The sequence below is a fragment of the Archocentrus centrarchus genome, chromosome 9 (assembly GCF_007364275.1).
Source record: "Archocentrus centrarchus isolate MPI-CPG fArcCen1 chromosome 9, fArcCen1, whole genome shotgun sequence".
NCBI lineage: Eukaryota > Metazoa > Chordata > Actinopteri > Cichliformes > Cichlidae > Archocentrus > Archocentrus centrarchus.
Window position 1 is genome coordinate 26,061,841 of NC_044354.1, and position 23,638 is coordinate 26,085,478.

Consider the following 23,638-nt stretch of genomic DNA (forward strand, 5'->3'; position numbering starts at 1 on the left):
CTGAAGGGGTGCCAAACGGGACACCCAGTGCCAATAAATGCCCGTGCCACATCCGCTGATGTTATGGATGAGAGAGGAACAGCCTCCGCCCACCGTGTGGTCCTGTCGACCATAGGTGAGCACATGGGTGTAACCCTGCGAGGGTGGAAGTGGGCCGACTAGGTCGATGTTGACGTGGTCGAATCGCCGTTCCGGCACTCGAAACTGTTCCAGTGGGCGCTTTAGTGTGGCGGTTTACTTTGGCACGTTGGCATGCCACACAGGTGTTTGCCCAGTCCCTCACGTCCTTTTTAAGTCCATGCCACACAAACTTGGCTGCCACCAGCCGTTGTGAGGCCTTGGTTCCAGGATGCGAGAGGCCGTGGATGGCATCAAAAACGGGTTGCCTCCATTTCGCAGGCACCACAGGCCTAGGAGGGCCCATGGAGATGTCGCAAAGCAGAGTGGTGCCAGCCTCGTCGAATGTCACATCTTGTAGGCGCAGCCCAGTATTGGATGAACGGCAAGCCTGCACTTCCGTGTCTGTGGCCTGGTCAGCTGCCATGCTGCCATAGTCCAAACCGAGGTGCACCGCCCCTGCGATAGCACGGGAGAGGCAGTCTGCGACATGGTTGTTCTTTCTGGAAAGGTGTGCAATGTCCGTTGTGAATTCCGAAATGTAAGTCAGCTGCCGTTGCTGCCTGCCGGACCATGGCTGAGTGACTTTGGACATGGCGAACGTCAGAGGCTTGTGGTCCACAAAACGGTGAACTGGCGTCCCTCCAGCAGCAAACGAAAGTGTCGGATGGCGAGGTATACACCAAGGAGCTCCAGGTCGAAGGTGCTATACTTCCGTTCGCTGGGGCGCAATTGCCTGCTGAAAAAGGCAAGGGGCTGCCAAGCATCACCCACCCACTGTTCGTAAACCGCACCGACTGCGTGTTCCGAGGCATCCGTGGGTACGTGCGATTGGGGCGGAGGGGAGGCCCTTGGATGGGCCAACATGGCGGCCTTAGCCAAGGCTGACTTAGCGTCGACAAAAGCCTTGTCTCTTTCCGGGCTCCAGCCCACAGGCTGTATGGTGTGTGCTGCCTTTCAGGGCCTCGATAAGGGTCGCATGGTTTGGGCGGGCCCCAGGGAGAAAACGGTGGTAGAATTACCATGCCTAGAAACTCCTGCAGGGCTTTGACAGTGACTGGGTGTGGAAAAGTGGTGATGGCCTCGACTTTTGACGGAAAAGGGATTCATTACAACTTAAACAATAAGGTTATTTCAGCAATAAGAGATGTACAGGGAAAGAACAGGTCATTTGCAACAGATGACATATAGGTCAGTTCAACTTAAATTACACAAAGAAAAGCATTCTTTTAGTTTATGTGAAATCATTTAGGTTGAAAATGAGTTCAGGAGCTCAGCAAAGACTACAGCGAACCGGTCAAGTGGTCTGAGCATCTTTAACTTCCTTTAATCTTATTAGACACACAATATTAATGGGTAGGATCAACGACTATGGAGCTAAATAATATTGAGACAAATTTAGCTTCATAAACGACCGTATAAATGACTGGGTTTGATTTGCTGTCACTGGGTGGGATTTGTACAGTCGCCGATCCACACTCCGAAGCAGCAGGTGGCGCCAATGCAACTGCAATGATGACATAAACACCAGGGGAGGCTAGCAGGCATAGACATATGTCTATGCTAGCAGGCAGCTAAAGCGGAGAAGGAAGAAGAGCTCCGTTTGGAGGAAACATGGCTTCTCCTGCTGGCTGTGAGCATTACGTTCGTAGTTGTTTATTGAAAGTGAGTAAACTGTAAAATATGTCCACACATTTGGATTAAATATACGATGGAGGCAAATGGGCGTTGAATAAGCGTAGCAGTAGCTCGTCTGTATCTGTCTGCTAGGGAATGGTCACAGTTAGCGAGCTAGCTGAATATTTATTAGAGCTGTAACCGCAGCTGTAACAGCATGAAAGAGCATTTCATGGTTCAGACAGCATGTTTCTGTATGGTGGCTGCATGAAACTGTTGAACTGAGAGACGTCAGACTTTGTGGAGCTTTTCTCGCGTATTTCTCTCCGGTCTTAGTCCCGCCCATCACGGTTAGGCGCGGAAGAGACGAGAACCACTCACAAACGATATAAAACTTTTATATTGACACACGATGAAGGTTTCTTTAAAAATGAATTATAAACAGCTTTTATACGGTCTGTGGAAAGGCCAGCTAAAACAAACCCCATACAGGCGGTTGTATTTTTTGACCTGTCAGATGAATAGAATGCCTTTATTGTCATTATACAGAATGTACAGTGAGATTGACCGTAATAGTCAATCAGTTGATGTTGATGTTTTTACTTTGGCATAATGTAAGAATGAGAGTTGTATTTATTTATCTGGCACAAAAGAAAATAAAGTTTAATAGAACTTAACATTTTAGTTTATTAATCTTTTTTACTTGACCTAGGTGGAAAACGTCGGGGGTCAAAGAAAGGTGTAATATTAATCATTTATTTTAGGTACACTTTAATTACTTAATTACACTGTTCATATTTCATGCTTTCACAGTATGACTCGGGCCAAATAATCTCTTTAGAATCAAAAGTAAAAATGGCAAGAACTTCCTGGAACTTGGGATGTATTATACAACCATTATATCATTACAACATGCCCTTCCTGCTATATCAAAGCCTTGTAACTACCATATGCTTCCCACACATACTAAAATGCAGCAGGCTCAGGTGCTTATAACCGCCACCCCGTCTTTTGATATGTTTTAATCTCAATTAGCTCAGATTAAACTGATTCTAATTAGTTTATTTTGTAGATTTTTAGTTACATTGCAGATAGAGATGCACCGCTCGACCTGCCAGGGACTGGAATCTGATGATTTTCAGCACTCTTGGCCCTGACTGGTCACCAGCCAGTTACCCTCATGCATGCATGGTTATGAGCTGGTCCGTTCCATGCATATGCAGCACGCAAACAGTTGAGACACAATCAGAGCACTTTATTTTCAGTTGTTTTAGAGAGAGAAGATCTTATGACTTACTGCAGTTTGGGGGAAATTGTAATGTTTATCTGTCTATATATCTTTATTTATATATGTACGCACACACAAAAACACTATTGTCGTGACAGTGTCAAGGTACCTCTTGAACTATGTCACCACAGAGAGATGGCATGTAGAGTTTCAAGATTCCCTAAAACCACCGTTTTCCTCGGTCTTCAGGTTAAAAGGTTAGATTTAGTGTATTTTTATTGCTATCAAATGTCAAAACAGGTTAACTTTAAGTGTACAGTTATGAATTGTAGGACAGCATTATTTCTTTTCCTTACATATCCCCTTTCTTTTCATAAAGGATGCTTCAGTGTAGCCTGTGCTAAATGTAGAGAATTTGATCAGCTATTATTATGGGTGCCAACAGATACTTCCAGGTCACTTCGCTTAGTTAGGAACCTCCTTAAGCTAAACTTTGATAGGACTAACATGCCCATCACTGAATGGGCCCTGTGTAATCACATTTCTGCTGTGCTGCAGGCACCTTGCTGCGGTAAACTGTACGTATGTCGGCTGTGCCACGATGCCGAGGAGAACCACCAGATGGATCGATTCAAAGTCAGAGAGGTGCAGTGCTCGGCGTGTCTGACAGTGCAGCAGGTAACTGAGGAAAAACTAATTAATGTGTTTCAGCTCCACTGTCAGTTACAGCAGGACTACTCAGTGATGTTACATGTCACCTCAGTGTTTGAGTTGTACTGCTGATTGTTAACTCACATGAAGGAAAAAAAGCTGTACAAATGTTCTACTTTTATAGACACAGCAGACTTGTCAGCAGTGTCATTTGCTGTTTGGGGAGTATTACTGCGACATTTGCCACTTGTTCGACAAAGATAAGAAGCAGTACCACTGTCAGCCCTGTGGAATCTGCAGGTAAACAGATTACGTATAATTCATGTTTATGATCTTCTATTTATAACTTTAGTAGAGTTAATAACGATAATAGTTATTCATAACTGTCAGAAACAGAATCACAGTGGTGTTATGAGTGTGTTGGCTTGCTGATATTTCATTGTTCCTGAATCAGCTGACAGCAAAATCAGTCGTGCAGTGACTTTTCAAATGTGCCTCTACAGGATTGGGCCCAGAGAGAAGTACTTTCACTGCGAGAAGTGCAATTTGTGTTTAGCTCAGGATCTGCGAGGAAACCACAAGGTGATTATCGTTTTGTATGTGTTCCTGACTCACCCACACCTATCTATATTTTGAGCAAATGCGCACCCTCCCTATTTTAATTTACCTTTATTTTTTATGTTTCAGTGTGTTGAAAATGTTTCAAGGCAGAACTGTCCTGTCTGCATGGAGGTAACAACGTGAATGGGACATAGAGAGCGATTTTGGCTTTTTATTGAACTCTTTTGTTTGTTTAATGTATGTTTTCTTTCTTTGTTTTCACACAGGATATTCACACATCCAGAATTGGTGCTCATGTTCTTCCATGTGGCCATCTTTTACACAAGTAGGACTCATGACTCTCTGGATACTTTCAGTTCGGGGTTTTGGGGTTTAATAGTATAGAGCCTATAGTATAGAACAGCTAAAGAAGAGTATTAAGTCACAATATTTGCTGTACTGTTTCTTTTTGGGTTTTTTTTACCATAGCTCAGTAATTCTATTAACACATCCAGGTTTTTTTTTCTCTAAGGCCCCGTTTACGTGATGTTTTCAGTAGAAACGGTGTCGTTTTGCTGTTGTCGTTTTCGAAAAGTGGTTTCAGAAATGTACTCGTTTACATGGAAATGGAAGCGCTTAAAACGGTGCAGTTCCTATTGCCAGGCCACAAGTTGGCAGTGTGGATGTAGGAGCCGCAACCATAGTGCGCATGTGCGAGTGTCCCCGTTTCTAAAAAGCATCATTTTCGTTTGTTTACACGGAGACGGAGGCCGGAGCATTTCAGAAACGCTCCACTCTGGAGCCCTTTTCCAAAAAGTATAGTTTTCTCTCCGTTCTCGTGTAAACAGGAGGCCGAAACGCATCAAAATTTAGCTGTTTTCATTTTGAAACTGTGTTGTATAAATGGGGCTTATGACCATAGCGAGGCAGACTCAATTTATTATCAGGGTTCTAGCCAACGGTTGATCGCCCGGTGCTGTGACATGCTGAGGGCGCCTTGATGGACTGAGAATTTCATCAGTTTGCTATTGGAACTGTTCTATCACTGCAATTAGCAGGCGGGCGCGCACTCCACGCGCACTCCACGCGCACTCCACGCGCACTCCACGCGCACTCCACGCGCACTCCACGCACACTCCACGCACACTCCACGCACACCTCGTTACCAATACCAGACTTTTTTTTTGTGTTGTTGTTTTTTTTTTCCTTTTTTCCCCTCTGGCTAGATCACTCTACTGTAGTATTATTTCACCTCAATTTGCAATCTACCACTGGACATGGCCATTTTTGTTCACAATGTGGACGTGATTTTGCAGTGGTCCTGTTCACGCTTTTGGGGATAAAATAGCAACCAGTGTGAAACCGAGGGGGAATTATAGGAAAAAGGGAGGTCAAAGGACAATTTTGGGTTTCCTATTAAATATAGAATCCCAGGAGCTTGTCTTGTTTCTTGTCTTCGTAGATGCACAAGGATAACACACTGACATGTTGCTTAAGGAATTTTTATTACCAATACTTGCAGGTGCTTCTTATTTTCAGAGCATCGTAACACAGACTAGAGGGATCCACACTCCCCACTGGCATCAAGTCACATGGTCCATTCAGATTCAGGTGCCTTCAGTGACCCATAGGCCCAACCACTGTCACAGAATATTACATACATATTATCTAACTATTCACCGTCACTAAGTTAGCAAGCTGACATGGCATTAAATGCCATGTCAGCTTGCTAAAGGAGCCAGCAAGCTGATGTTAGTTAGGAAGCCCAACACAGCACCCAACACAGACGCGCTCGGCTAAAATTTTTTCTGGCTAGAACCCTGATTAAGACTCTTAATATTTCATGCATTAGTGGGGAAATTAGCCAAAAAAATGAGTTGAGATCAGACAATATCTGACCAAGACATTAAATGTTTGCAACACTGACAGTATCTGCCCACAGACAAACACATAGTCTTCAAGCTACCTTTGTGGTAACTCCTGCCACAGAGCAGGCCACATTTGTCATAATGACAATCACAGACTCACAAGGTAAAAGTACCACTGACACACTGACTGCAGATAAAAATATCTGAAGAAATGTGTTATCTGTAGTAGTTTATCTTCATGAGCTGTTGTGACATAAAAGTAATTGTGTTTGTTTATGTTCCTCCACAGGACCTGCTTTGATGACATGGTCAGAACAGGGTATGTTTAATGAACTCCTTTTTCTGGTGACTTTTTTTATTGTGTTAAATAGGGTTTTGTTGCAATTAAGTGACCAGGTTATAGTCTGCTTTTTCTAAGTTGATTTATTAAACATCAAGAATAATAGAAAAAAGGTTTCTGTAATCTGTAAAGGTTTTCCTGAGGAAAACCTGAGAGATCGTTACATGTTGCGTTCTCTTGTTTGGGCCTTTCACATGATTTTTTTTTTTTTTTTTTTTTCTGTGCCTCTTTCAGTGCATATCGCTGCCCACTGTGCATGCACTCTGCTTGGGACATGCAGGACCACTGGGAACAGATGGATAAGGAGATCGCTCAGTCACCGATGCCCACTGAGTACCAGGGAGCAATGGTCAAAGTAAGACCTCAATAACACAATAAATTATTAGTGTATTTCTGCAGCTTAGGTAAAAGTCAGGTTGATTTCATGATGGAGGGTACATGACATTCTTAAATTTGCATTTTATTTAATGTAGTTTGTACAGTTCAGAAAAACATGGTGATTGTTAGAAGTAATAAATGTCAAACTGGTATTCGTTCTGTTCAATTATTTATTTATTTTTTCGCCTTCCTTACTCTAGATCATGTGTAATGACTGCCAAGCCCACTGCACAGTGCCTTTCCATGTGCTGGGAATGAAATGCACCAGCTGTGGTTCCTACAACACAGCGCAGGACGGAGGACTCATCCAGCTGCAGCAGCCCGAGCAGGACGCGGAGCCACAGCAGCACGATCAACAGTAGTCTCCCACACAGCATTAAGAGTACCTGCTCGACCAGGATGGATGGCATGTAACTGGTACACTTAATTATAGTAAAATACAACTAGTGTAAAACTAGATTTGAGCCAGTGTTCCCAGTTTGTACATACAAAAATCTATTTATCTATTTTCCATACCGCCTAACCCTCTCCCTGGATGGAATCTTTCCCAGGATCCACTGGGTGGGATTCCCTGTACGGGATCACCATACTGACTAAAAAAGACAATTTAGAAGCGTAGCTTGTATGACCTGCATGTTTATAGAATGAGGAATGATTGAAACATGCAAACGCCACACAGACGATGACGTCAATGTTGTGCAGTTGTGGTCATTTGTGACAGCCTGATACATCTGATGAGTTAAGTGTCTGTGCCATGTCTTATTTAAATGATCTGAATAAGATCAAGTGTTAACTAATGTGTGTCTGTCATTGGCGCTGCTCAGCGTGTGCAGTTACTTGCATAGATGCCCTGTCAGTCAAAGATTTAACAAATGGCATTGTTTCTTCATTCAGGGTTTAGTTTCTCATTGTGGATCCCCCTCTCTAGAATTTTTAATTGGAACTTGATTCTACAAGGGATGAAAATAGTATATGTTCAAATTCTTGTTTAAAGACAAACATTGGACACAAAGGCTCAATCAGATATAATCTTGCTGAACCTTTTGTCTTTAAAACTGTTATTAAGCCCCACTTATTGTGTGTTGTGTGTGTGTGTGTGTGTGGCCCAAGAGCTGGCCGAGCAGATGAGCATATTTCTGTCTGTAACCAGCTGTTTAGTGTTTACTGCTCGTAAACATACAGGCATTACCGTATAGTACAATACTGTATTTCTGTTATGGCCACAGACTGTATATTAAAGATGGATGTGTGTGAAATGTGAAGCCTGTGAGGAAGTGCCTTAAATCTGCTTTCTTTCAAATGATGAGCAGGGGGGTGACTTCTGGTTGCAAACGAAGTTAGAGTATATAGAATGATTGCCCTGTTTTCTCACTTGATTTATGACCTCAGTAATGCATTCTTCATAGGTTTATGGTCTTAATTGTTAGATTCAAGTTTAACTGTACAATGCATGACGTTTAATTTGTAAATTATGGTCCCTATTTTAGAGTAAAAGACAGTAAAGGAGGGCATGCTGTATAGTGTGGTAACCTTGTGTGTGACAGCTGCTACCGCTGAGCATGCAGTGTCTGTTTCACATTTAGATCAACATGCCGCCCCATTCAGATTCAAAATACCAAGATGCTGGCAGTGAGGCTTCCCTTTTTATATACAGTCTGTGGTTGTGAGCTCTGATAATGGCCCCTGATTATTTTTGCATGTTGGCCCCTTGCAGGAGTCAGGTTTGCTGAACTGTACTGACTGAATACAATTCACATTAAACATCATTTTACAAAACATTACTGGATTATCTTCTGAATAGTTTACTGGATTGAAGACAAGCATTTAATCAGTTTCATTTTCAGCTGCTTATGAATATATTTATTGCCACTGCACTTCTATCATTACAAGAGTTTCAGATGTGTTCACTGTATGTATATATACAGCATATACATTAGCACCATTTTTTTCCAGTTGCCACTGATGAAGGAAAAGTGAAATCAAAGTAAAAGCCGAGTGTAGCTGGGATATTTTGCTTATATACAGGTGATAGTTAAGTCAGCGCTGTGTATATGTACAGCCATAATGTGGTCTCACCTGGTAACCTAGGCTGAATTAAAACTTAAATGAATAGCAATTTCTGTTGGGGGTCAAATGCTGTCTCCTCTAGGTGGATCTGGCTCAGGGGTTGTGACCTGGAAAGTGAAACAAACAGGACCACCATTCAGGGTGGTTCCAGTGGAGACTAATAGCGGTGAGGCACTGGAGAATGGCAAAGGTGTTGGTTGGATGATACATGTAGGAAAGGGTGGAATGACATCCTGGAGGGATCCTTCGTATGTGGTTATGACTTGTGGTTGATTTGTCCCTGTGATTACACCAGTTTCTGAAAGTGCTGGAGGATGTGGGGCGTCTGTGTCTGTTGGGATATGCATAGTGTCAGCAGTTAGAGAGTCCTTTGTAGGATCCGGATCAGAACCGGGTGCATTCAAAGAAATGTCTACACCCATCGTGGTATGTGAAGGATCATCTGGCAGGAGTTGTAAAGCATCTGCATCAGCTGAGGTTTGTGGGTCTTCAGGGTTTGGCATGGCCAGAGAAGGCCCTGCATCTGCAGAGGGAAGTGGTGCAGTGTCCAGGGGGTTGTTCTCCTCCATATCCTCAGGTGTGTCTGACTGCAGGGGATCCTGTGAAGACCTACCATGAGCGGCCGTTTCTTCTGATGAACTGGACTCACTGGATTCTAATGACTTGGGTGAATCCTCCACTTCATTCAGACAAACCTGTTTTACAGTAAAACAATGTGACAAGATCACTAACATTCCTATACAGTGGGAATATGTAGCAGCAGAGCAGTATAGTTACTCACTGGTTTAGCTGTTACTAGAGTCACCATGAAGACAGTGCAAAGGGCGGCCCCCAGAACTGCCATTGCTGTCTTTCCTGCATTTGTTGAAACAGAAGCCAAAAGCACCATATTGGTAAATTGCACTTGGTGCATCTGTGTAAGACAAATACTGGAATTTTTATTTTTTTTACAGTTTTGCTTTGTTCAGTTAAAAATACTTTCCAAGTCAAATATTGTTAAAAAATTTCTAGTGGCATAAATCTGCTTAATTCCTTTTGATGATTTGCATTTTACTAATGTTTGGCAGCATTTTGAATGTGGGATTTTAACTGGCTTGAGCATAAAGGTTTTTTTAAATGATGGTATTGCCGCATTAACTGAAGCAAGAGATCTGTCTATTAATACTTAAAGAAATTGAAGACAAATGAATTAAATGCATTCCTGAATATTGGTGAAGTTGTTCAGCATCTACACCAAAGATTGCCATACATGAAATGCTATTCTGATTCAGACCCTACCTTAATGATCGAGTATCCTCCTCACCATAGAAACACTCCAGACTGATTTTAAAATCTCAACCAAAGGAATACAGTACATGCTCACGTCTTCTCAGTTTTAAACAACAATAGAACAGCTGGGTTGGGCTTCTTTTTTGATTTGTGTGGGTGCCGGTCCATCACTGGTTTCCTGTTCCTGGCAGTATAACATGCAATATGCACTTTAGCTCTGATTCATAAAGCCATGAAAGCTAAATCATTAAACACCCCCAGCTAAACTGAAATTAGAAAGTGCAAAAAAAAAAAAAAAAAATTCTAGGACAATGATTAAAGAATAAGTACACCAGAAGTGCCTATTCATAAGCATGGTAAACATGTGTTTTGTGGTATTGGTTTAAAATGGTTTAGAATTTAAATAGATATAAAAGGCTTCAGAAATTTGCAAAGACTGGAGATTACACAAGTGTCCATCCACAAGTGTTACTAGCAAAATGCCCCCCCCCCCCCCAAAAAAAAACATTTGTCTCACTAATGTTGTAAGCAATAGTTTCAGAGTAGAGTTTTTAATTTTGTTGGAGTTCTCTTCCCCCCTTACCCTCAGTTTGATGTTAAGTGGTCTTAGGCAATAGATCTCCAGGATTTCTGAAGGTCTTTCAACATTTTTTTTTGGGGGGGGGGGGCAGCTTTTTCACTCATTTTCAGTCCAGTCCTTGTACTGACCAGTTTCACAGGATTTTTTTCCCCTTCTTAAATTTAAATTTAAACTACTTAACACTGACCTATGAACCAGTCAAACAAAAAAGGCACCAAACTCCAGGGATAAACCAGTGCATACATGACAACTTAGCAATGAACCAATTTTAAATACATTCAGACACTGTTACTTGGGAATGTCCTTCAAGGAGCCTGGAGAACTATTCCTAAAGACTAAGAAATGACAAAGCTGCCTCAGTTCAGGGTGAGAAATGAGCTGACTCGAGACTTTCGCACAGTACGCATTTCAGGTCACTGTATAAACAACCCCCCCCTTGTACACTTGTATCCTCCATAAACCATTTTACCCAAAAGACCTTCAAAGCATTTGAAGTCAGACTTGCTGACCAATATTTTGCTAACTAATGTGATCCAAGTTCAAGCAGTGCCTGTCAAACTCAACAATGGTGGTCTAACAGTAAACAACCTGAAATAACATGACAGGAAACAGTGGAAAATGCAGACTGTTTATTTAAAATGTCACTTGTCCATAAATCCGAGTCCATAGAGGATACTGCTTCCTACAAAGAAACAAAGACGTGTCAGACTGTCCCGCAACTATAGCACGACAAAATAGGAAGCAGCTAGTTTATGGGAGGTCCACTTCTGGCTTTTCTGCTGGGGTAGTATGGGATGTGGGAGTGGTCTCTGCTTTGCTCTCCAAGTCTGTCATGCTCATCTCCTTTCCTGCTGTTGGCCCATCTCCCCTGCAGCAAGAAAACATGTTTAATTCTGCTCTGCTGCAAAATGCAGATTTCTAGTGTTTTCAGATGTCAACTGTAGAAACACAAATCATTTTACTAAACATCTGCAGGAACTGTCTTATTCAGCTTTAAAAAAAAAAAAAAACATTGCCATTCATAGCCACACTGCTAGCATGGCAACAGTGAGATTATCCATATCCAGCTGCATGGTTGAGACTGAATAAGCTATGCAAATCTGTACAGAAATTCGTGGCCCCAAGAAGGTGAAGAGCCACTATTACATTTGGACTTCTGTTCCAAATACCATGATGGCAACACAAACTTGTGATTGAAATTCCAAAGTGCATGCAACAGCATCTACACTGGAATTTTAATTTATTTTTTAAAAAGTGACATCCATTCTTGCAAATGGATTCTTCACTGTTTTACAAGTGTGGCTCATGCCATTGAAAAAGCCAAGGATTTGACCCAGCTCAAATTCCCAGACTAATTCACCATCCCCTGGCTGATGTTATACAAGCCCAAAAATAATCCACAAGACAAAAAGGATAAACTGCTGACACCCATGTGACCGTCATCTTCAGAGAAAAAACAAAAAGACACCTTAAGTTGGCGCTCTTCTTCCTCTTCACCAGCACTATTGCAACAATGATCACAACTGCTGCACCGAGACCCACGGCGGCATATACAATGGAACCCTGCATGGTTTTTAGGAGATGGTCTTGACAGGAATCACCACTGTAGCCCAGTGAACACACACACGTAGTAACTCCCTTCCTCTCTACACAGTGTCCGTTGTTACTGCAGAGCCTCTGGCTGCACTGCTGGGCGTCCAGGTTCATGAGCCGAGTGCTGACATTCAGCGTTGTGTTCTGACCTGTGACTTCAGAAAGAGGAGGGAGACTGGAAGGAGGAGAGCTGTGAGGCTGAGTGGGAGCAAAGACCTCAGCTCCTGACCGCTGCTTCGTACCAACACCTAAAAAACGTTTTAGCCAAAAACAGATGCAGTAAGGTGTCACTATCTAATTGACTTATTTTGTGCTTTAAATTTTATGACGCACAGTTTTCGTCGGAGTGGTCAGTGCAGTCTGCTTGCCCATTGCAGAACTTCTCCACAGGCTGGCATGAGAGTTGATCCAAGCACGGCCTGCTGCCAGCTGGGCAGTGTTGCTCCGGGCTACAGTGAGTGTCGTTCAGAAGGAAGTGGTCATGGGAGCACTTGCACGTGCGACCTCCGGGGGGGGCGAGGCACAGGTGCTCACAGTTGCCATTGTTTTCTGTGCACTGGTTAGAGCCTGATGAAACCAAGTAGATAGTTAAGCAGCAGGAGGTTTGGTTTTTGGCATAACATTTAAACACATCTAAATTTAGGGCAGGTTAGTTTCATAAGCCAGGTGGTTCCATTTGTGGTTCTTACATACCCATCTGACTGGACTTGCTGAATGCCTTTAAGCTGACCACTTGTGTGCCAACCTCAAACCATAATTTCTTATCCTGCTGATCTTCTCTGTACCAAAGCCTGGTCTTGTCTGAAGAGACAGAAAGGCCACAGCTGTACCATTAAACTATACTGAAATGTGTTTATTCCTGTAGAGGTATTATCCATGTTCTGAAGTAATGACTTATTAAAACTGTGTGCTGTGCAAGCAGAGGTCATTTAAGGTTAATTATAGTCAGTCATTACAGTACATACTACTTGAGCTCTTACCAATGACCGTCATCCAGAGGAGGTGGTCATCACACAGAGCCACAGCAGCCAGGCCATCATCAGCTTTCAACTCTGTATATCCAGATCCATCAATCAGGATAGAGCCAATGGTCCCCAAACCTGAGAACATTTTGACCTTAGTTATTAAGAGAGCAACCTTTTTGAACACTTAAACATTTAAGTAAACCTTACTAGTGTCAGCCCAGAAAATTTTATCCCCGTTATTAGAGAAGACCAAAGATGTTGGCTGGACGGCATCCTTCCACACTGCTCTTCGTTCAGCACCATCCATGCTGGCACACTCTATAGTTGCCGTTTTGCCTGAAACCTGCAGATCCATATTTGTGAAACAAACTTTTCCACTGGGTGGGTGAAGGGCAATGGACTCCACTCTCCTGATCCCTTCCTTTATGAGAATAGCTGTATGTGTCCCTGTGGCAGCAGTGACCTGTAGGCGGGACTGTTTGTCACTGCTCCAGTAGATGTTAAGCGTTATCCAGTCAAGAGCCATGGCAGTGATGGTGTCATCCAACAGTTCAAGAAGCTGGCCCTGAGATGTCAAAAGCGAGTCCTTCAGCTTGAAAGACCTGAGTGAGGTAGTGGCATCATCTGTCACAAATAGTGTGTGTTCATTTAGGCTGTAGTCCATGATAATGGCTTTGTTCACACTTGGTATCTGCAGAGCCAGATGTTCAGGCCAGCCCTTCACCTCTGCTGCAGTGTGTTGGGACTGCAAGTAGATCTACAGAGAATACTGGGATTAGATAAGCATGTTTATAACTGTCTATTGTCCATTTTCATTTTTTTTTTTTTTTAAAGAATTTTGATGGAATTATCTGCTTAGTCATATGGCTTGCTGCGTGGTACCGCCTGTCCACAAAAACTGTACTTCAGTTTTGAGTGAAACTCTGGTATTCTCTAGTCTGAACCCTCATGGTTTATAGGGCAACTTGTTAAGTAACCTTGCTAGCATTTCTTAACCTCATGCAAAAACAATTAGATCCATAAGTATTTGGACAATGACTAATTTGCCTCTGTACAACACCAGTGGCTTTTAGAATCAAACAATGAAGAGTGATTTAACTGTAGACTTTCAGCCTTATTTCAAGAGATTGTACAAATATTCGCCATTAACCGTTTAGGAATTACAGCCATTTTTATACACCATCCCCCATTTTTTTTTTTTTTTAAATACTTGCATGAATATCTTTTGTGGTCAATGACTGCCTGAAATCTAAAAACCATGGATATCACTAAATACTGCATTTCTACTTTGACATGCTCTGCAGGCACCTTCAGCTGCATATAAATATACAAATATGTATTCACATTTGTATTTAACTGCTCTGTTTGGTTGAGATCAGGTGACTGACTCCACATTCTATTTGCCTTGAGAAAGTCTTGGCTTGCTTTTGCAGTACGTTTTGGGTCATTATCCATGTGCACCAGTAAGTGCGGTCTGATTAGTTTTACAGCATTTGAATCTATACCAAGTGTATAAGTCTGTACACTTCACAATTCATCTTGCTACTTCTATCACTAGTCCCATCAATACACACTAGTGACCCAGTGCCACTGGCAGGCATACATGCCCAAGTTATTCTTGGTTTCATCTTCCTAAAGTATTCTAAGTCTAATCTGGCTTCCTGATTCGGTGTCAAGCCAATTCACCATTTTGAAGCTTTGTACCAAATTGAAGACATTTTATTGATCATTTAGTAACCCTTGGCAAGATGCCTAATTTGTCACATCGGTCGCCACATACAGCCCAGTGTCATCAGTAGGCTGGACTAGTAAAGCCAGTGCCTATAATCTAATTTAAAAAAAAAAAAAAAAAATCCAAATTGTTCCCCTTAGCAGTTTATACATAAATCTGATGAGTTTTAAAAAGAGTGCACTTTTGATAATTTCTTTAATGTGGAAAAGTTGACACATTAAGTAAATCAAAGAAACTCAGCAAGGCACACCAGGCTTACATTGTAACACTAATCAAGAAATAAGATAAAAATGAATTCGCAGTAAAGTGTCCAATTTAACATTTAAAGAGATTCCATTATAAATAGTGGGGGAAAAAAAAAAAAAAAAAAAAAAACTAATTGAATACTAAACTTAATTTTTTCCCCCCTTTCAGTTATTGATCCATTACTGTGATATGACAGGCTATATTTTATGTCTTTGTCACTACGACAGTAAAAATACTTATGCATTGAAATTTCTACATTTTTTCAAAGCCATGTAGTGGGCTGGATCTAGCCTGCATGCCATGTGTTTGACACCCCTGCTTTAGAGTACATTCTGGTAATGTAGGTTAGAGTGAGGGAAATTATGCTGTTAGGAAAAAACCTGAGTGACAGTAGAAGGAGACAGCAACAGCAGAAATGCTGAGTTGACCAGGTTGGCGCAGGTGAGGCCATCCTCTGCCAGTAACAGACCAGAGGGACATTTGCACACAGCTCTGGGTCCAGGGGCAAGCACACACATGTGGGAACAACCCATCTTCTTGCAGGGGCCCTCAATGCCCACCTGGAGTGTTGGGTGGATGATCTGACACCAAGTAGAAGAAAAAAAAAACAAAAAAACAAAAAACAGGAACCTCCAAGTTTACCTTTGTTGACAAGAAATTAAATTTCTTAAAAAAAAAAAAAAAAAAAAAAAAAAAAAAAAGTACCCAACATTTCAAAATCATTTCAGCAGTCTTTCCAGGACTAACCATTAGGCTGTGCAAACAGCTTAATCGCTTCAGAAAGGAACCCTCCAGACATAATGGAATAGCTTTGTGTGGGCAGCTTAACAGTGGCTATAAGCACTTAACATGAAATGATCCAAAAATAGCATCTTATTTCCTACCATGTCTTAATTCAACATCCACTACTCACCGTCACAGCAAATGGTTGTCTGGGTCTTTTCAATAGAACTTGATGGTTTTTACCGGTAACTTTGTGAGCAGCCTGCACCACTCGTTTCTTGGGATCAGACCAGTATATCATGTCATTGAACACAACCACAGAAAAGGGGTTGGTGGTCTCTTTCATCTGTAGTATCTTGGGGGGGAGAAAAAAAAAATAAATTAAAAAAAAAAAAAAAAAAAAATAGTATAATTTGTCACTTTGTTAGGTTTTAGTTTTTTTTTTTTCTAAAACATGACAGCATAAAACATGCAATTCATATTCTTGGGTCATTTAGGGAAAAGGTTTCCCTGAAGTGGCATTTTTAGTTATGGGAAGAAGAGCTTGATAACCTTTTGGAATTTTTAATTTAACCTTTTACCAGAAAAATCTCACTGAGATTTAACATATTTTAAAAGGGAGTCCTGGCAAAAACTAGCAGCAATATAAAAAAGTAAAAACTTGATTAACAAACAAAAACCACCCAAGATTTAAGAAAAAAAGAAAACCTATACATTACCCAAATGTCATCACCATCCAGTGCTGCAGATCCAATTGCCCTCAGTCTTTCGTCAGTCCAGTAGACCCTCTCAGAGATGGCATCTACAGCCACACCACCTGGCCAGCCCAAACTCGAGTTTACCACTGCCCTCCTCTCTGACCCATCCATCCCAGCACGCTCAATCTTCACTACATTACCAATCTCTGTCCAGAACATCAGCCTGATAGAAAAAGATCAATCAGAAATGCTGCTCATTCTAAAAGACAGTTTGCTCCCCCCCCCACACACTTATTTTTATTCATACTGACCCTTTATGTGGTAGCAAAGCAAGAGCGGGGCTGATCCAAGTCTTCATCCAGGATGATGCTCTGATCCAGTGACCTTGCAGAGACTGTTGCCAGTTTGATGGCAGCGATATGACTCTTCACCCCATTGATCCAGTACAGGTTCCTCCCGAGCCAGTCCACAGCTATAGAATCAGCCCGGACACCTGTAGAAACAAAGGGCAAAACGACTGTGCCTTGATTCACTTTTAAGACAGGACAGTGAACCATTCCTCTGACGTCAATATGCCAACCACATTTGAGTTGTACCAACCTTTAATCAGAGTTCCTGTCATATTCTGGTCTAGGGAGGACCACATTACAGCATCTGCATCCAGACTGACCCAGAAGACCTTCTGTCCCTTCCAGTCATAGTCTAGAGACAGGATGGCCTTCTTTGCAGAAGAGGGCAACATAACCAAGCTGCCACTGCGCAAGCCATACATGTAGATATCTGTTTGGACTGAGGACAACAGGAAAGGCTCACCTGAGGGAATGGGAGAAAAAATAAATAAATAAATGAAAGATCATAATGGTTAAAGCATTTGTTCCCCCTTTATTTAGTCTTAATTAAAAAAAAAAAAAAAAAAAGGTTAAACAGCAAAGAGCCTCAATGTTAGAGTCTTGAGTGTTAGAACCAAAAAAAGACTTCCAGCAGACAGCAACTATTTTTTTTTTTTTTAAACATTATTAAACAGATATTCAAGTGATTGACACATTTGTACCACACATGAGAACCCTGATTTGAGAATGGGAGACAAATCCCTCAGAGGGTTGCATCAGGAAAACCATCCAGCATAAAAGTCTGCCACCTCAAATATGCAAATCCATCTGCTGTAGCAACTCCTACACCATCTGATTCCTGGCCCATGTTTGTGTGTGAGAATGAAGCGAAAACATGTGTCTCACACACTGGAGTGCTGCCTACTCTGCATTTACCCCTGCTTCCAGGTTCTAAGTCAGTGGTCTCCTGCATGTGGCTTATTTCTTGAACAGAAATGTGTGTGTAGTTGTACTCTAATCTGACTCAGCAAGAAAGTGGGTGCTTCAGTTTATTCTGCCAAGGCAAGAGTTGAGGAGAAATACTTTTCTGTTTGTCTAGACATGAAACACAATGTAGCAAAAACTATTGTGAATTTCATTAAACTCAAGAGATTCAGATGGGCTAAGGACAAACATGTGATTTTGGTGTGCCTGCAGCCGTCACTGAAATTTCAACATGCTGCATTGGATTTGGCCAGTCACTGAATGCTGTGTGTAATTAAAAGAGCTTTACCGGTGATTTTGCAGTGGTGTCCATCTGCCTCCATTATGAAGCCTAGCTGACAGTCGCATTTGTACGAGCCTGGAGTATTGATGCAAAGCTGACTGCACACACTTGGTGTCTGAACGTCACACTCGTCAATGTCCGCACACGTCAGCCCATCCTCCATGAGCCTAAACCCTGCTGCACAGTGACAGCGCTACAGACAACACCAAATACAAATCTAACATTTAGATTACTCAAAGTCACTGCTGACTCAGCCATCATACACATCTTTAATTGATCAAGGGATAATTTATCCAGAATAGACAGACTTTACATTGTATTACTACATACACCATTCAGCCCATTTTAAGACCTCTGCACTGACTAAATTTAGTCAAGCACAGAGTTTAAGATGCAGAGTCCTCACCGGTCCCTGTGGTGTCTTGTAGCAGTCCTGAGAGCAGCGCGTGCTATCTGCCTCTGCACAGTTCATCTGGCAGCTGCCTCCCATCTGAGCCATCTGCACAGTTGGTAATGCCATTGCACACCAGGGTTGGATCCAGGCACTCCTGGCTGCCACACTGGAACTGGTGAGGGGCACATGTGGCCACCAGACCTGCAAGCACAAGCAGCATTCATGCAGCACACAAACAGGTTTCAGCAGCAATTTAAAGTACAAGAAAACCATTTATTACATTTAGGTTAAAATTACCCTTGCTGGCATTTTACTGGTCTCATATCTAAGCATGCCAGTTCGATATATAAATTGAGTTTTATTTTGTAAATAGTACATTGTCAGGTAAGCGTGTTTTTTTTTTTTTTTTTTTTTTTTTTTAAATGCATTTTTTGTCAGTTATCCATTTTACACTGAAACAGGTCACATTTCTGTCCATGCATATACAGCAGATGGTAAAATTATGGAATTCATAAGTGTAACAGCCCTTTAATGCTACAACTCATCACTTCAACATTCAATTTGATTTTTTTCTTGATGTTTAAGTCTGTAAACAAATTCATTCTGCAACATGACTCACATTCAGTCTCATCACTGCCATCGTTGCAGTCCTTCATACCGTCACACATCCAGGCTGTAGAGATGCACATGGTCTTTGATTTACACAACCACTGGAACTCTCCACAGTTCACTGGAGCCACAGGACAATCCTGAAGGACCAAACTGTTCTCTTTATCATTGTCAAACATGCACTTTACATTTTGATCTAGACAAAATGACATTCATGTTTAATAAACTATGTTTGCTTCTGGTGACAGAAGTTGTTTCATGGGTGCAGGGAATTCATTTTAACATTGATAAGAATTTGCAGCTGCTGTGATGTGTAAAATCTGAGCTTTTAAGTGATTGTAAAGGTTACTTAGCTTTGCCAATTAAATAATTATGACCAGGGGTCATAATTATGACGCACTGGTGTCAGTTATTGCACATAGACTGATCACATACGTCACCTCCCATAGGCCAATAAGCATCATGTTTCAAAAGGAAAACATTTCTTCAGTATTCTTTTGTGATTAAGACAAGCATACTGGATGTTTGAGGTAAAATATCACGGCTAATATTTCAGTAATTTCTCTTCATTTTATGACCACCCAGCAAAAATGGCATCAAAAAGGTGTTTCACTTACAACTAGGCCTTTTGGGATGGATAAAATGGGTCTAAGAATTTGCTGGATGTGTATGAAACAGCTCATCTGATTAGTCACTCTAGAAACCCCCATAAAAGATACTGTCAGCACTGGTGGCTGACAGTATTTTTATTATTGCTCTTTCAAATCTAGCATGTGTGAAGTTGCCTTTAGCACCCACCTTCTCATCAGTGCCATCTTTGCAGTCCTGGTCTCCATCACAGATCCACTCCTGCACTAGACACTCATTGCTCTGAGGACAGCTAAGTTTGGTGTTGCAGGCTGATACTTTGGTGCAGTCCTCCTCATCCGAACGGTCCCGGCAGTCTGGGTGACCATCGCAGCGCATTGTGGCTGACACACACTGGCCACTGATACACTTAAATTCAGTGCCACTGCAATCCTCCTTGTCTGTGTTGGCAAAATGTGACAAGGATATCATTAAAGATGGTAAATGGACTAGTTCTTATATAGCGCTTTTCTACTCAGTCTGAGCACTCAAAGCGCTTATACAACACATTTTACATTTACCCATGCACACCCATTCATACAAGCACTTCCATGATTAATTAAGCTAAGTGCTTTTTAATTAGCTAACGTTCACACACCGACAGTTGCGTCGGAGAGCAACTTGGGGTTAAGTATCTTGCCCAAGGATACATTGGCATGTAGAACCGCTGACCTTCCGATCAGTAGGTGACCTGCTCTACCTACTGAGCTACTGAGCCACCCCCCAAGATGACTTGTATACAAGCAAAGTTGAATGCAGGTAGAACATTAGTTTCCTCACATACCACAGTCAGACTCATCACTGCCGTCAGCGCAGTCCTTTTCCCCATCACACAGGAAGCTGCTGGGAATGCAGCTGCTCTTGTCATCACATTGGTGAGAACAGCCCTCCATGTGCTTGTTGCATTCCAGTTCATCTGAACGGTCCTGACAATGAGCCACGCCATCACACACCTGGCTCTTCTCGATGCACATCTTTCCATGGGCACACTGGAACTGGTCTACAGAGGACAGATTGTATAATCTATCATTGACAGCAATTTCGCACTTAAGTTTTACTCATGCTTGTACATACACTTGTAAAATCTGCAAAAACAAACGTTCCTACTGTGGGTTACATAGACACTGGTAAGGGGAACTATGTGAGAGTGCTGTTTGTAGATTACAGCTCAGCATTCAACACCATAGTTCCCTCCAGGCTGGTCTCTAAGCTGCTGGACCTGGGCCTGGGCCCATCCCTGTGCAGGTGGGTTCACAGCTTCCTGACCAGCAGACCACAGGTGGTACGAGTGGGTCACCTCACCTCATCCTCCCTCACCCTCAACACCGGATCCCCCCAAGGCTGTGTGCTCAGCCCTCTGCTGTACTCACTGTACACCCATGACTGCGAGGCCACATCAGAGTCCAACGTCATCATCAAGTTTGCTGACGACACTGCTGTTGTGGGACTAATCTCTCACAATGAGGAGACAGCCTACAGGAGAGAGGTCTCCCGCCTGGAGAACTGGTGCCAGGAGAACCACCTCCTGCTCAACGTCAGCAAAACAAAGGAACTGATCGTGGACTTCAGCAGGAAGCAGCAGAGGGACTACCATCCACTTGTCATCAGTGGTGCTGAGGTGGAAAGAGTGGACACTTTCAAATACCTGGGAGTGACCATCTCACAGGACCTGTCCTGGACTCAACACATAAACATCACTGTGAAGAAGGCCAGACAGCGTCTCTACCTCCTCAGGCGGCTGAGAGACTTCAAGCTCCCACTCAAGGTGCTCAGGAACTTTTACACCTGCACCATTGAGAGCATCATGCGTGGGAGCATCACCACCTGGATGGGAAACTGCACCAAGCAGGACTTCATGGCCCTAAAAAGGGTGGTTCGTTCAGCTGAACGGACCATCAGAACCACCCTCCCCAACCTGCAGGACATTTACACCAAGCAGTGCAGGCTGAGGGCCATGAAGATCCTAAAACAGCCCAGCCACCCCGGACACTCTCTCTTCTCCCTGCTCCCATCAGGCCGGCGTTACCGCTGCCTGAGGGCTAAGACTGAAAGGTTGAAGAAGAGTTTTTACCCACAAGCCATCCGTCTGCTCAACTCTGAGCCCTAACTGGACCATTATTGCACAGTGTAAATATTATAATTTAAAAAGTGTGTATAGTGTATAGTATATAGAGTATAGTGTATAGTGTGAATTACTTTTTTTTATTTTTATTCTTCTTATTTATATGTGTGTGTATATAAGGTTGCAGGTACAAAATACATTTCACTGTGCATTGTACTGTGTATAACTGTGCATGTGACAAATAAACACTATCTTATCTTATCTTATCTTATCTAATATCAACTGACAGTTTGGTGACTTCTATGGTGGGGTTCAGTTGCAAGGAGAGATTTTAATCCTAAAAACAAATAAATAAAAATATCACTGTTTACTGCCACACTTGGGTCTACATCTAGTCCTCTGGCTCTGTAATGTCAGCATAGTATAAAGCCCAAGTGTTTACTATCTGTGCACCAATATTGATGTGAAACCAATGTTACTCACTAGATGGCGGTAAAGCCATGTTAAGAGAATTAGAGCTGATACATAGTTACCCCTTTCACAAGATGATGAGCATTTGGCCTCATCTGAACCATCTCTGCAGTCTGTTTCGCCATCGCAGAAATAGTTGTTCCGGATACACTCTGTGTTGTCACTGCATGGTGTGAAGCCAAGCGAACACTTAATGGGGTTAGACGAGGTAGATGGTTTAGATGGGCCGACAGAGACTGAGGGCGCAGAGGTTGTACTGGTCTCTTCTTCCCATTTGTCCTCTGCTAGATATGCCAAATAAAATTGGGGGGGGGATTATAATTCAAAGCCAAAAAATATACAGGTCCTACATATACATGTCAATTCACTGCTCTCAGGTCATTAGAAGGTACCACAATTGACTTCATCTGTGCCATCTACACAGTCCTTCTCGCCATCACAGAGGAAATATGCAGGAAGGCAGCGAGTCTTGTTGTCACAGTGGTGCGCACAGCCTCTCATTAGCGTCACACACTGAAGTTCATCAGAGCGGTCCTGACACTGAGGCACGCCATCACACATCTGGTTCTTGTCTATGCACATCTTTCCATGGGCACACTGGAACTGATCTGTGTGTGTGCAGACATGTGACATTAAAGGTAGTTAAGGAGTTATCAGTCACATGCATGCTACTGCTAGTAAAAAGATCCTGCAGTAAAGTCCTGAAGGTTCTTTTGTTTACTGTTTTAGAGGTGCTGAGTTGACTGCATGATTGTTACGGATATAGTTTTATGAACTGTACAGCATTCTACAGATATAAAATTAACTGCAAAAACTACAAGCTGAAGCTTAAAACTGTTGTTTTAATTAAGTGTGCCTAATAAATTCCCCTGTTTGATAAGCATATCCATTTGTACCTTTGGTGCATGATGTTTCACAGTCCTCTTCATCTGAACCATCCACACAGTCCTTCTCTCCATCACACAGATATCTGTAGAGGACACACTCTGAGCCATCCTTGCACAGTTTAGAGTCCCGGGTGCAACTTCTGAGACCGCTTCCAGCTGAAACAACTGCTTGGATTGAGTTAAGATAAATTAATTAGCAAAGAACATACAAACAAAAACTAGAAAGGCAATTTGGGTACAACTACACTCACCCTGTAGGAACCCCGATAACAACGCCAGACAGAGAAACAAACATCCACCCATTGCCACAAAACGGACCAAAACCTGCGAACGGCATAGATGTAGCATTTTATAACGGCACCAGGTGACGGCAATAGAAT

The 23,638-nt window shown here is 42.4% G+C and overlaps 2 protein-coding genes across 3 annotated transcripts; one reads left to right on the forward strand and one right to left on the reverse strand.

The window, feature by feature from the left end:
• Positions 1 to 1,636: 1,636 nt before the first annotated feature.
• On the forward strand, positions 1,637 to 8,586 carry rchy1 (ring finger and CHY zinc finger domain containing 1). 2 transcript variants are annotated; one of them, XM_030736993.1, is made up of 9 exons: positions 1,637 to 1,750; positions 3,521 to 3,640; positions 3,798 to 3,913; positions 4,117 to 4,195; positions 4,301 to 4,345; positions 4,441 to 4,499; positions 6,311 to 6,340; positions 6,596 to 6,716; positions 6,940 to 8,586. In XM_030736993.1, exons 2-9 carry the CDS (start codon positions 3,584 to 3,586, stop codon positions 7,099 to 7,101), a joined length of 669 nt encoding a protein of 222 aa, XP_030592853.1. In that variant the 5' UTR covers positions 1,637 to 1,750; positions 3,521 to 3,583; the 3' UTR covers positions 7,102 to 8,586. The 2 variants fall into 2 exon arrangements, with proteins under 2 accessions (XP_030592853.1, XP_030592852.1); XM_030736992.1 differs by having other exon boundaries at positions 1,732 to 1,782.
• Positions 8,587 to 11,278: 2,692 nt separating this feature from the next.
• Positions 11,279 to 23,571, reverse strand: LOC115786075 (low-density lipoprotein receptor-related protein 8). The gene is given in 22 exon segments (XM_075074399.1): positions 11,279 to 11,523; positions 12,124 to 12,496; positions 12,582 to 12,815; positions 12,942 to 13,049; positions 13,229 to 13,348; positions 13,421 to 13,970; positions 15,572 to 15,772; positions 16,105 to 16,269; positions 16,634 to 16,835; positions 16,924 to 16,953; positions 16,955 to 17,105; positions 17,213 to 17,425; positions 18,215 to 18,401; positions 18,615 to 18,696; positions 18,698 to 18,803; positions 19,222 to 19,351; positions 20,010 to 20,239; positions 20,623 to 20,838; positions 22,434 to 22,655; positions 22,764 to 22,979; positions 23,268 to 23,423; positions 23,510 to 23,571. Coding segments are annotated over 22 exon segments (4,062 nt in total). The 5' UTR covers positions 23,562 to 23,571; the 3' UTR covers positions 11,279 to 11,405.
• Positions 23,572 to 23,638: the final 67 nt, after the last annotated feature.

Bases quoted from the DNA above. Each gene is read 5' to 3' on its own strand.
- rchy1 (XM_030736992.1), top strand. From the start codon at position 1,732: ATGGCTTCTCCTGCTGGCTGTGAGCATTACGTTCGTAGTTGTTTATTG. The intron at 4,196-4,300 runs GTGATTATCGTT...TTTATGTTTCAG, and splicing joins ATCTGCGAGGAAACCACAAG to TGTGTTGAAAATGTTTCAAG. The intron at 4,346-4,440 runs GTAACAACGTGA...GTTTTCACACAG, and splicing joins ACTGTCCTGTCTGCATGGAG to GATATTCACACATCCAGAAT.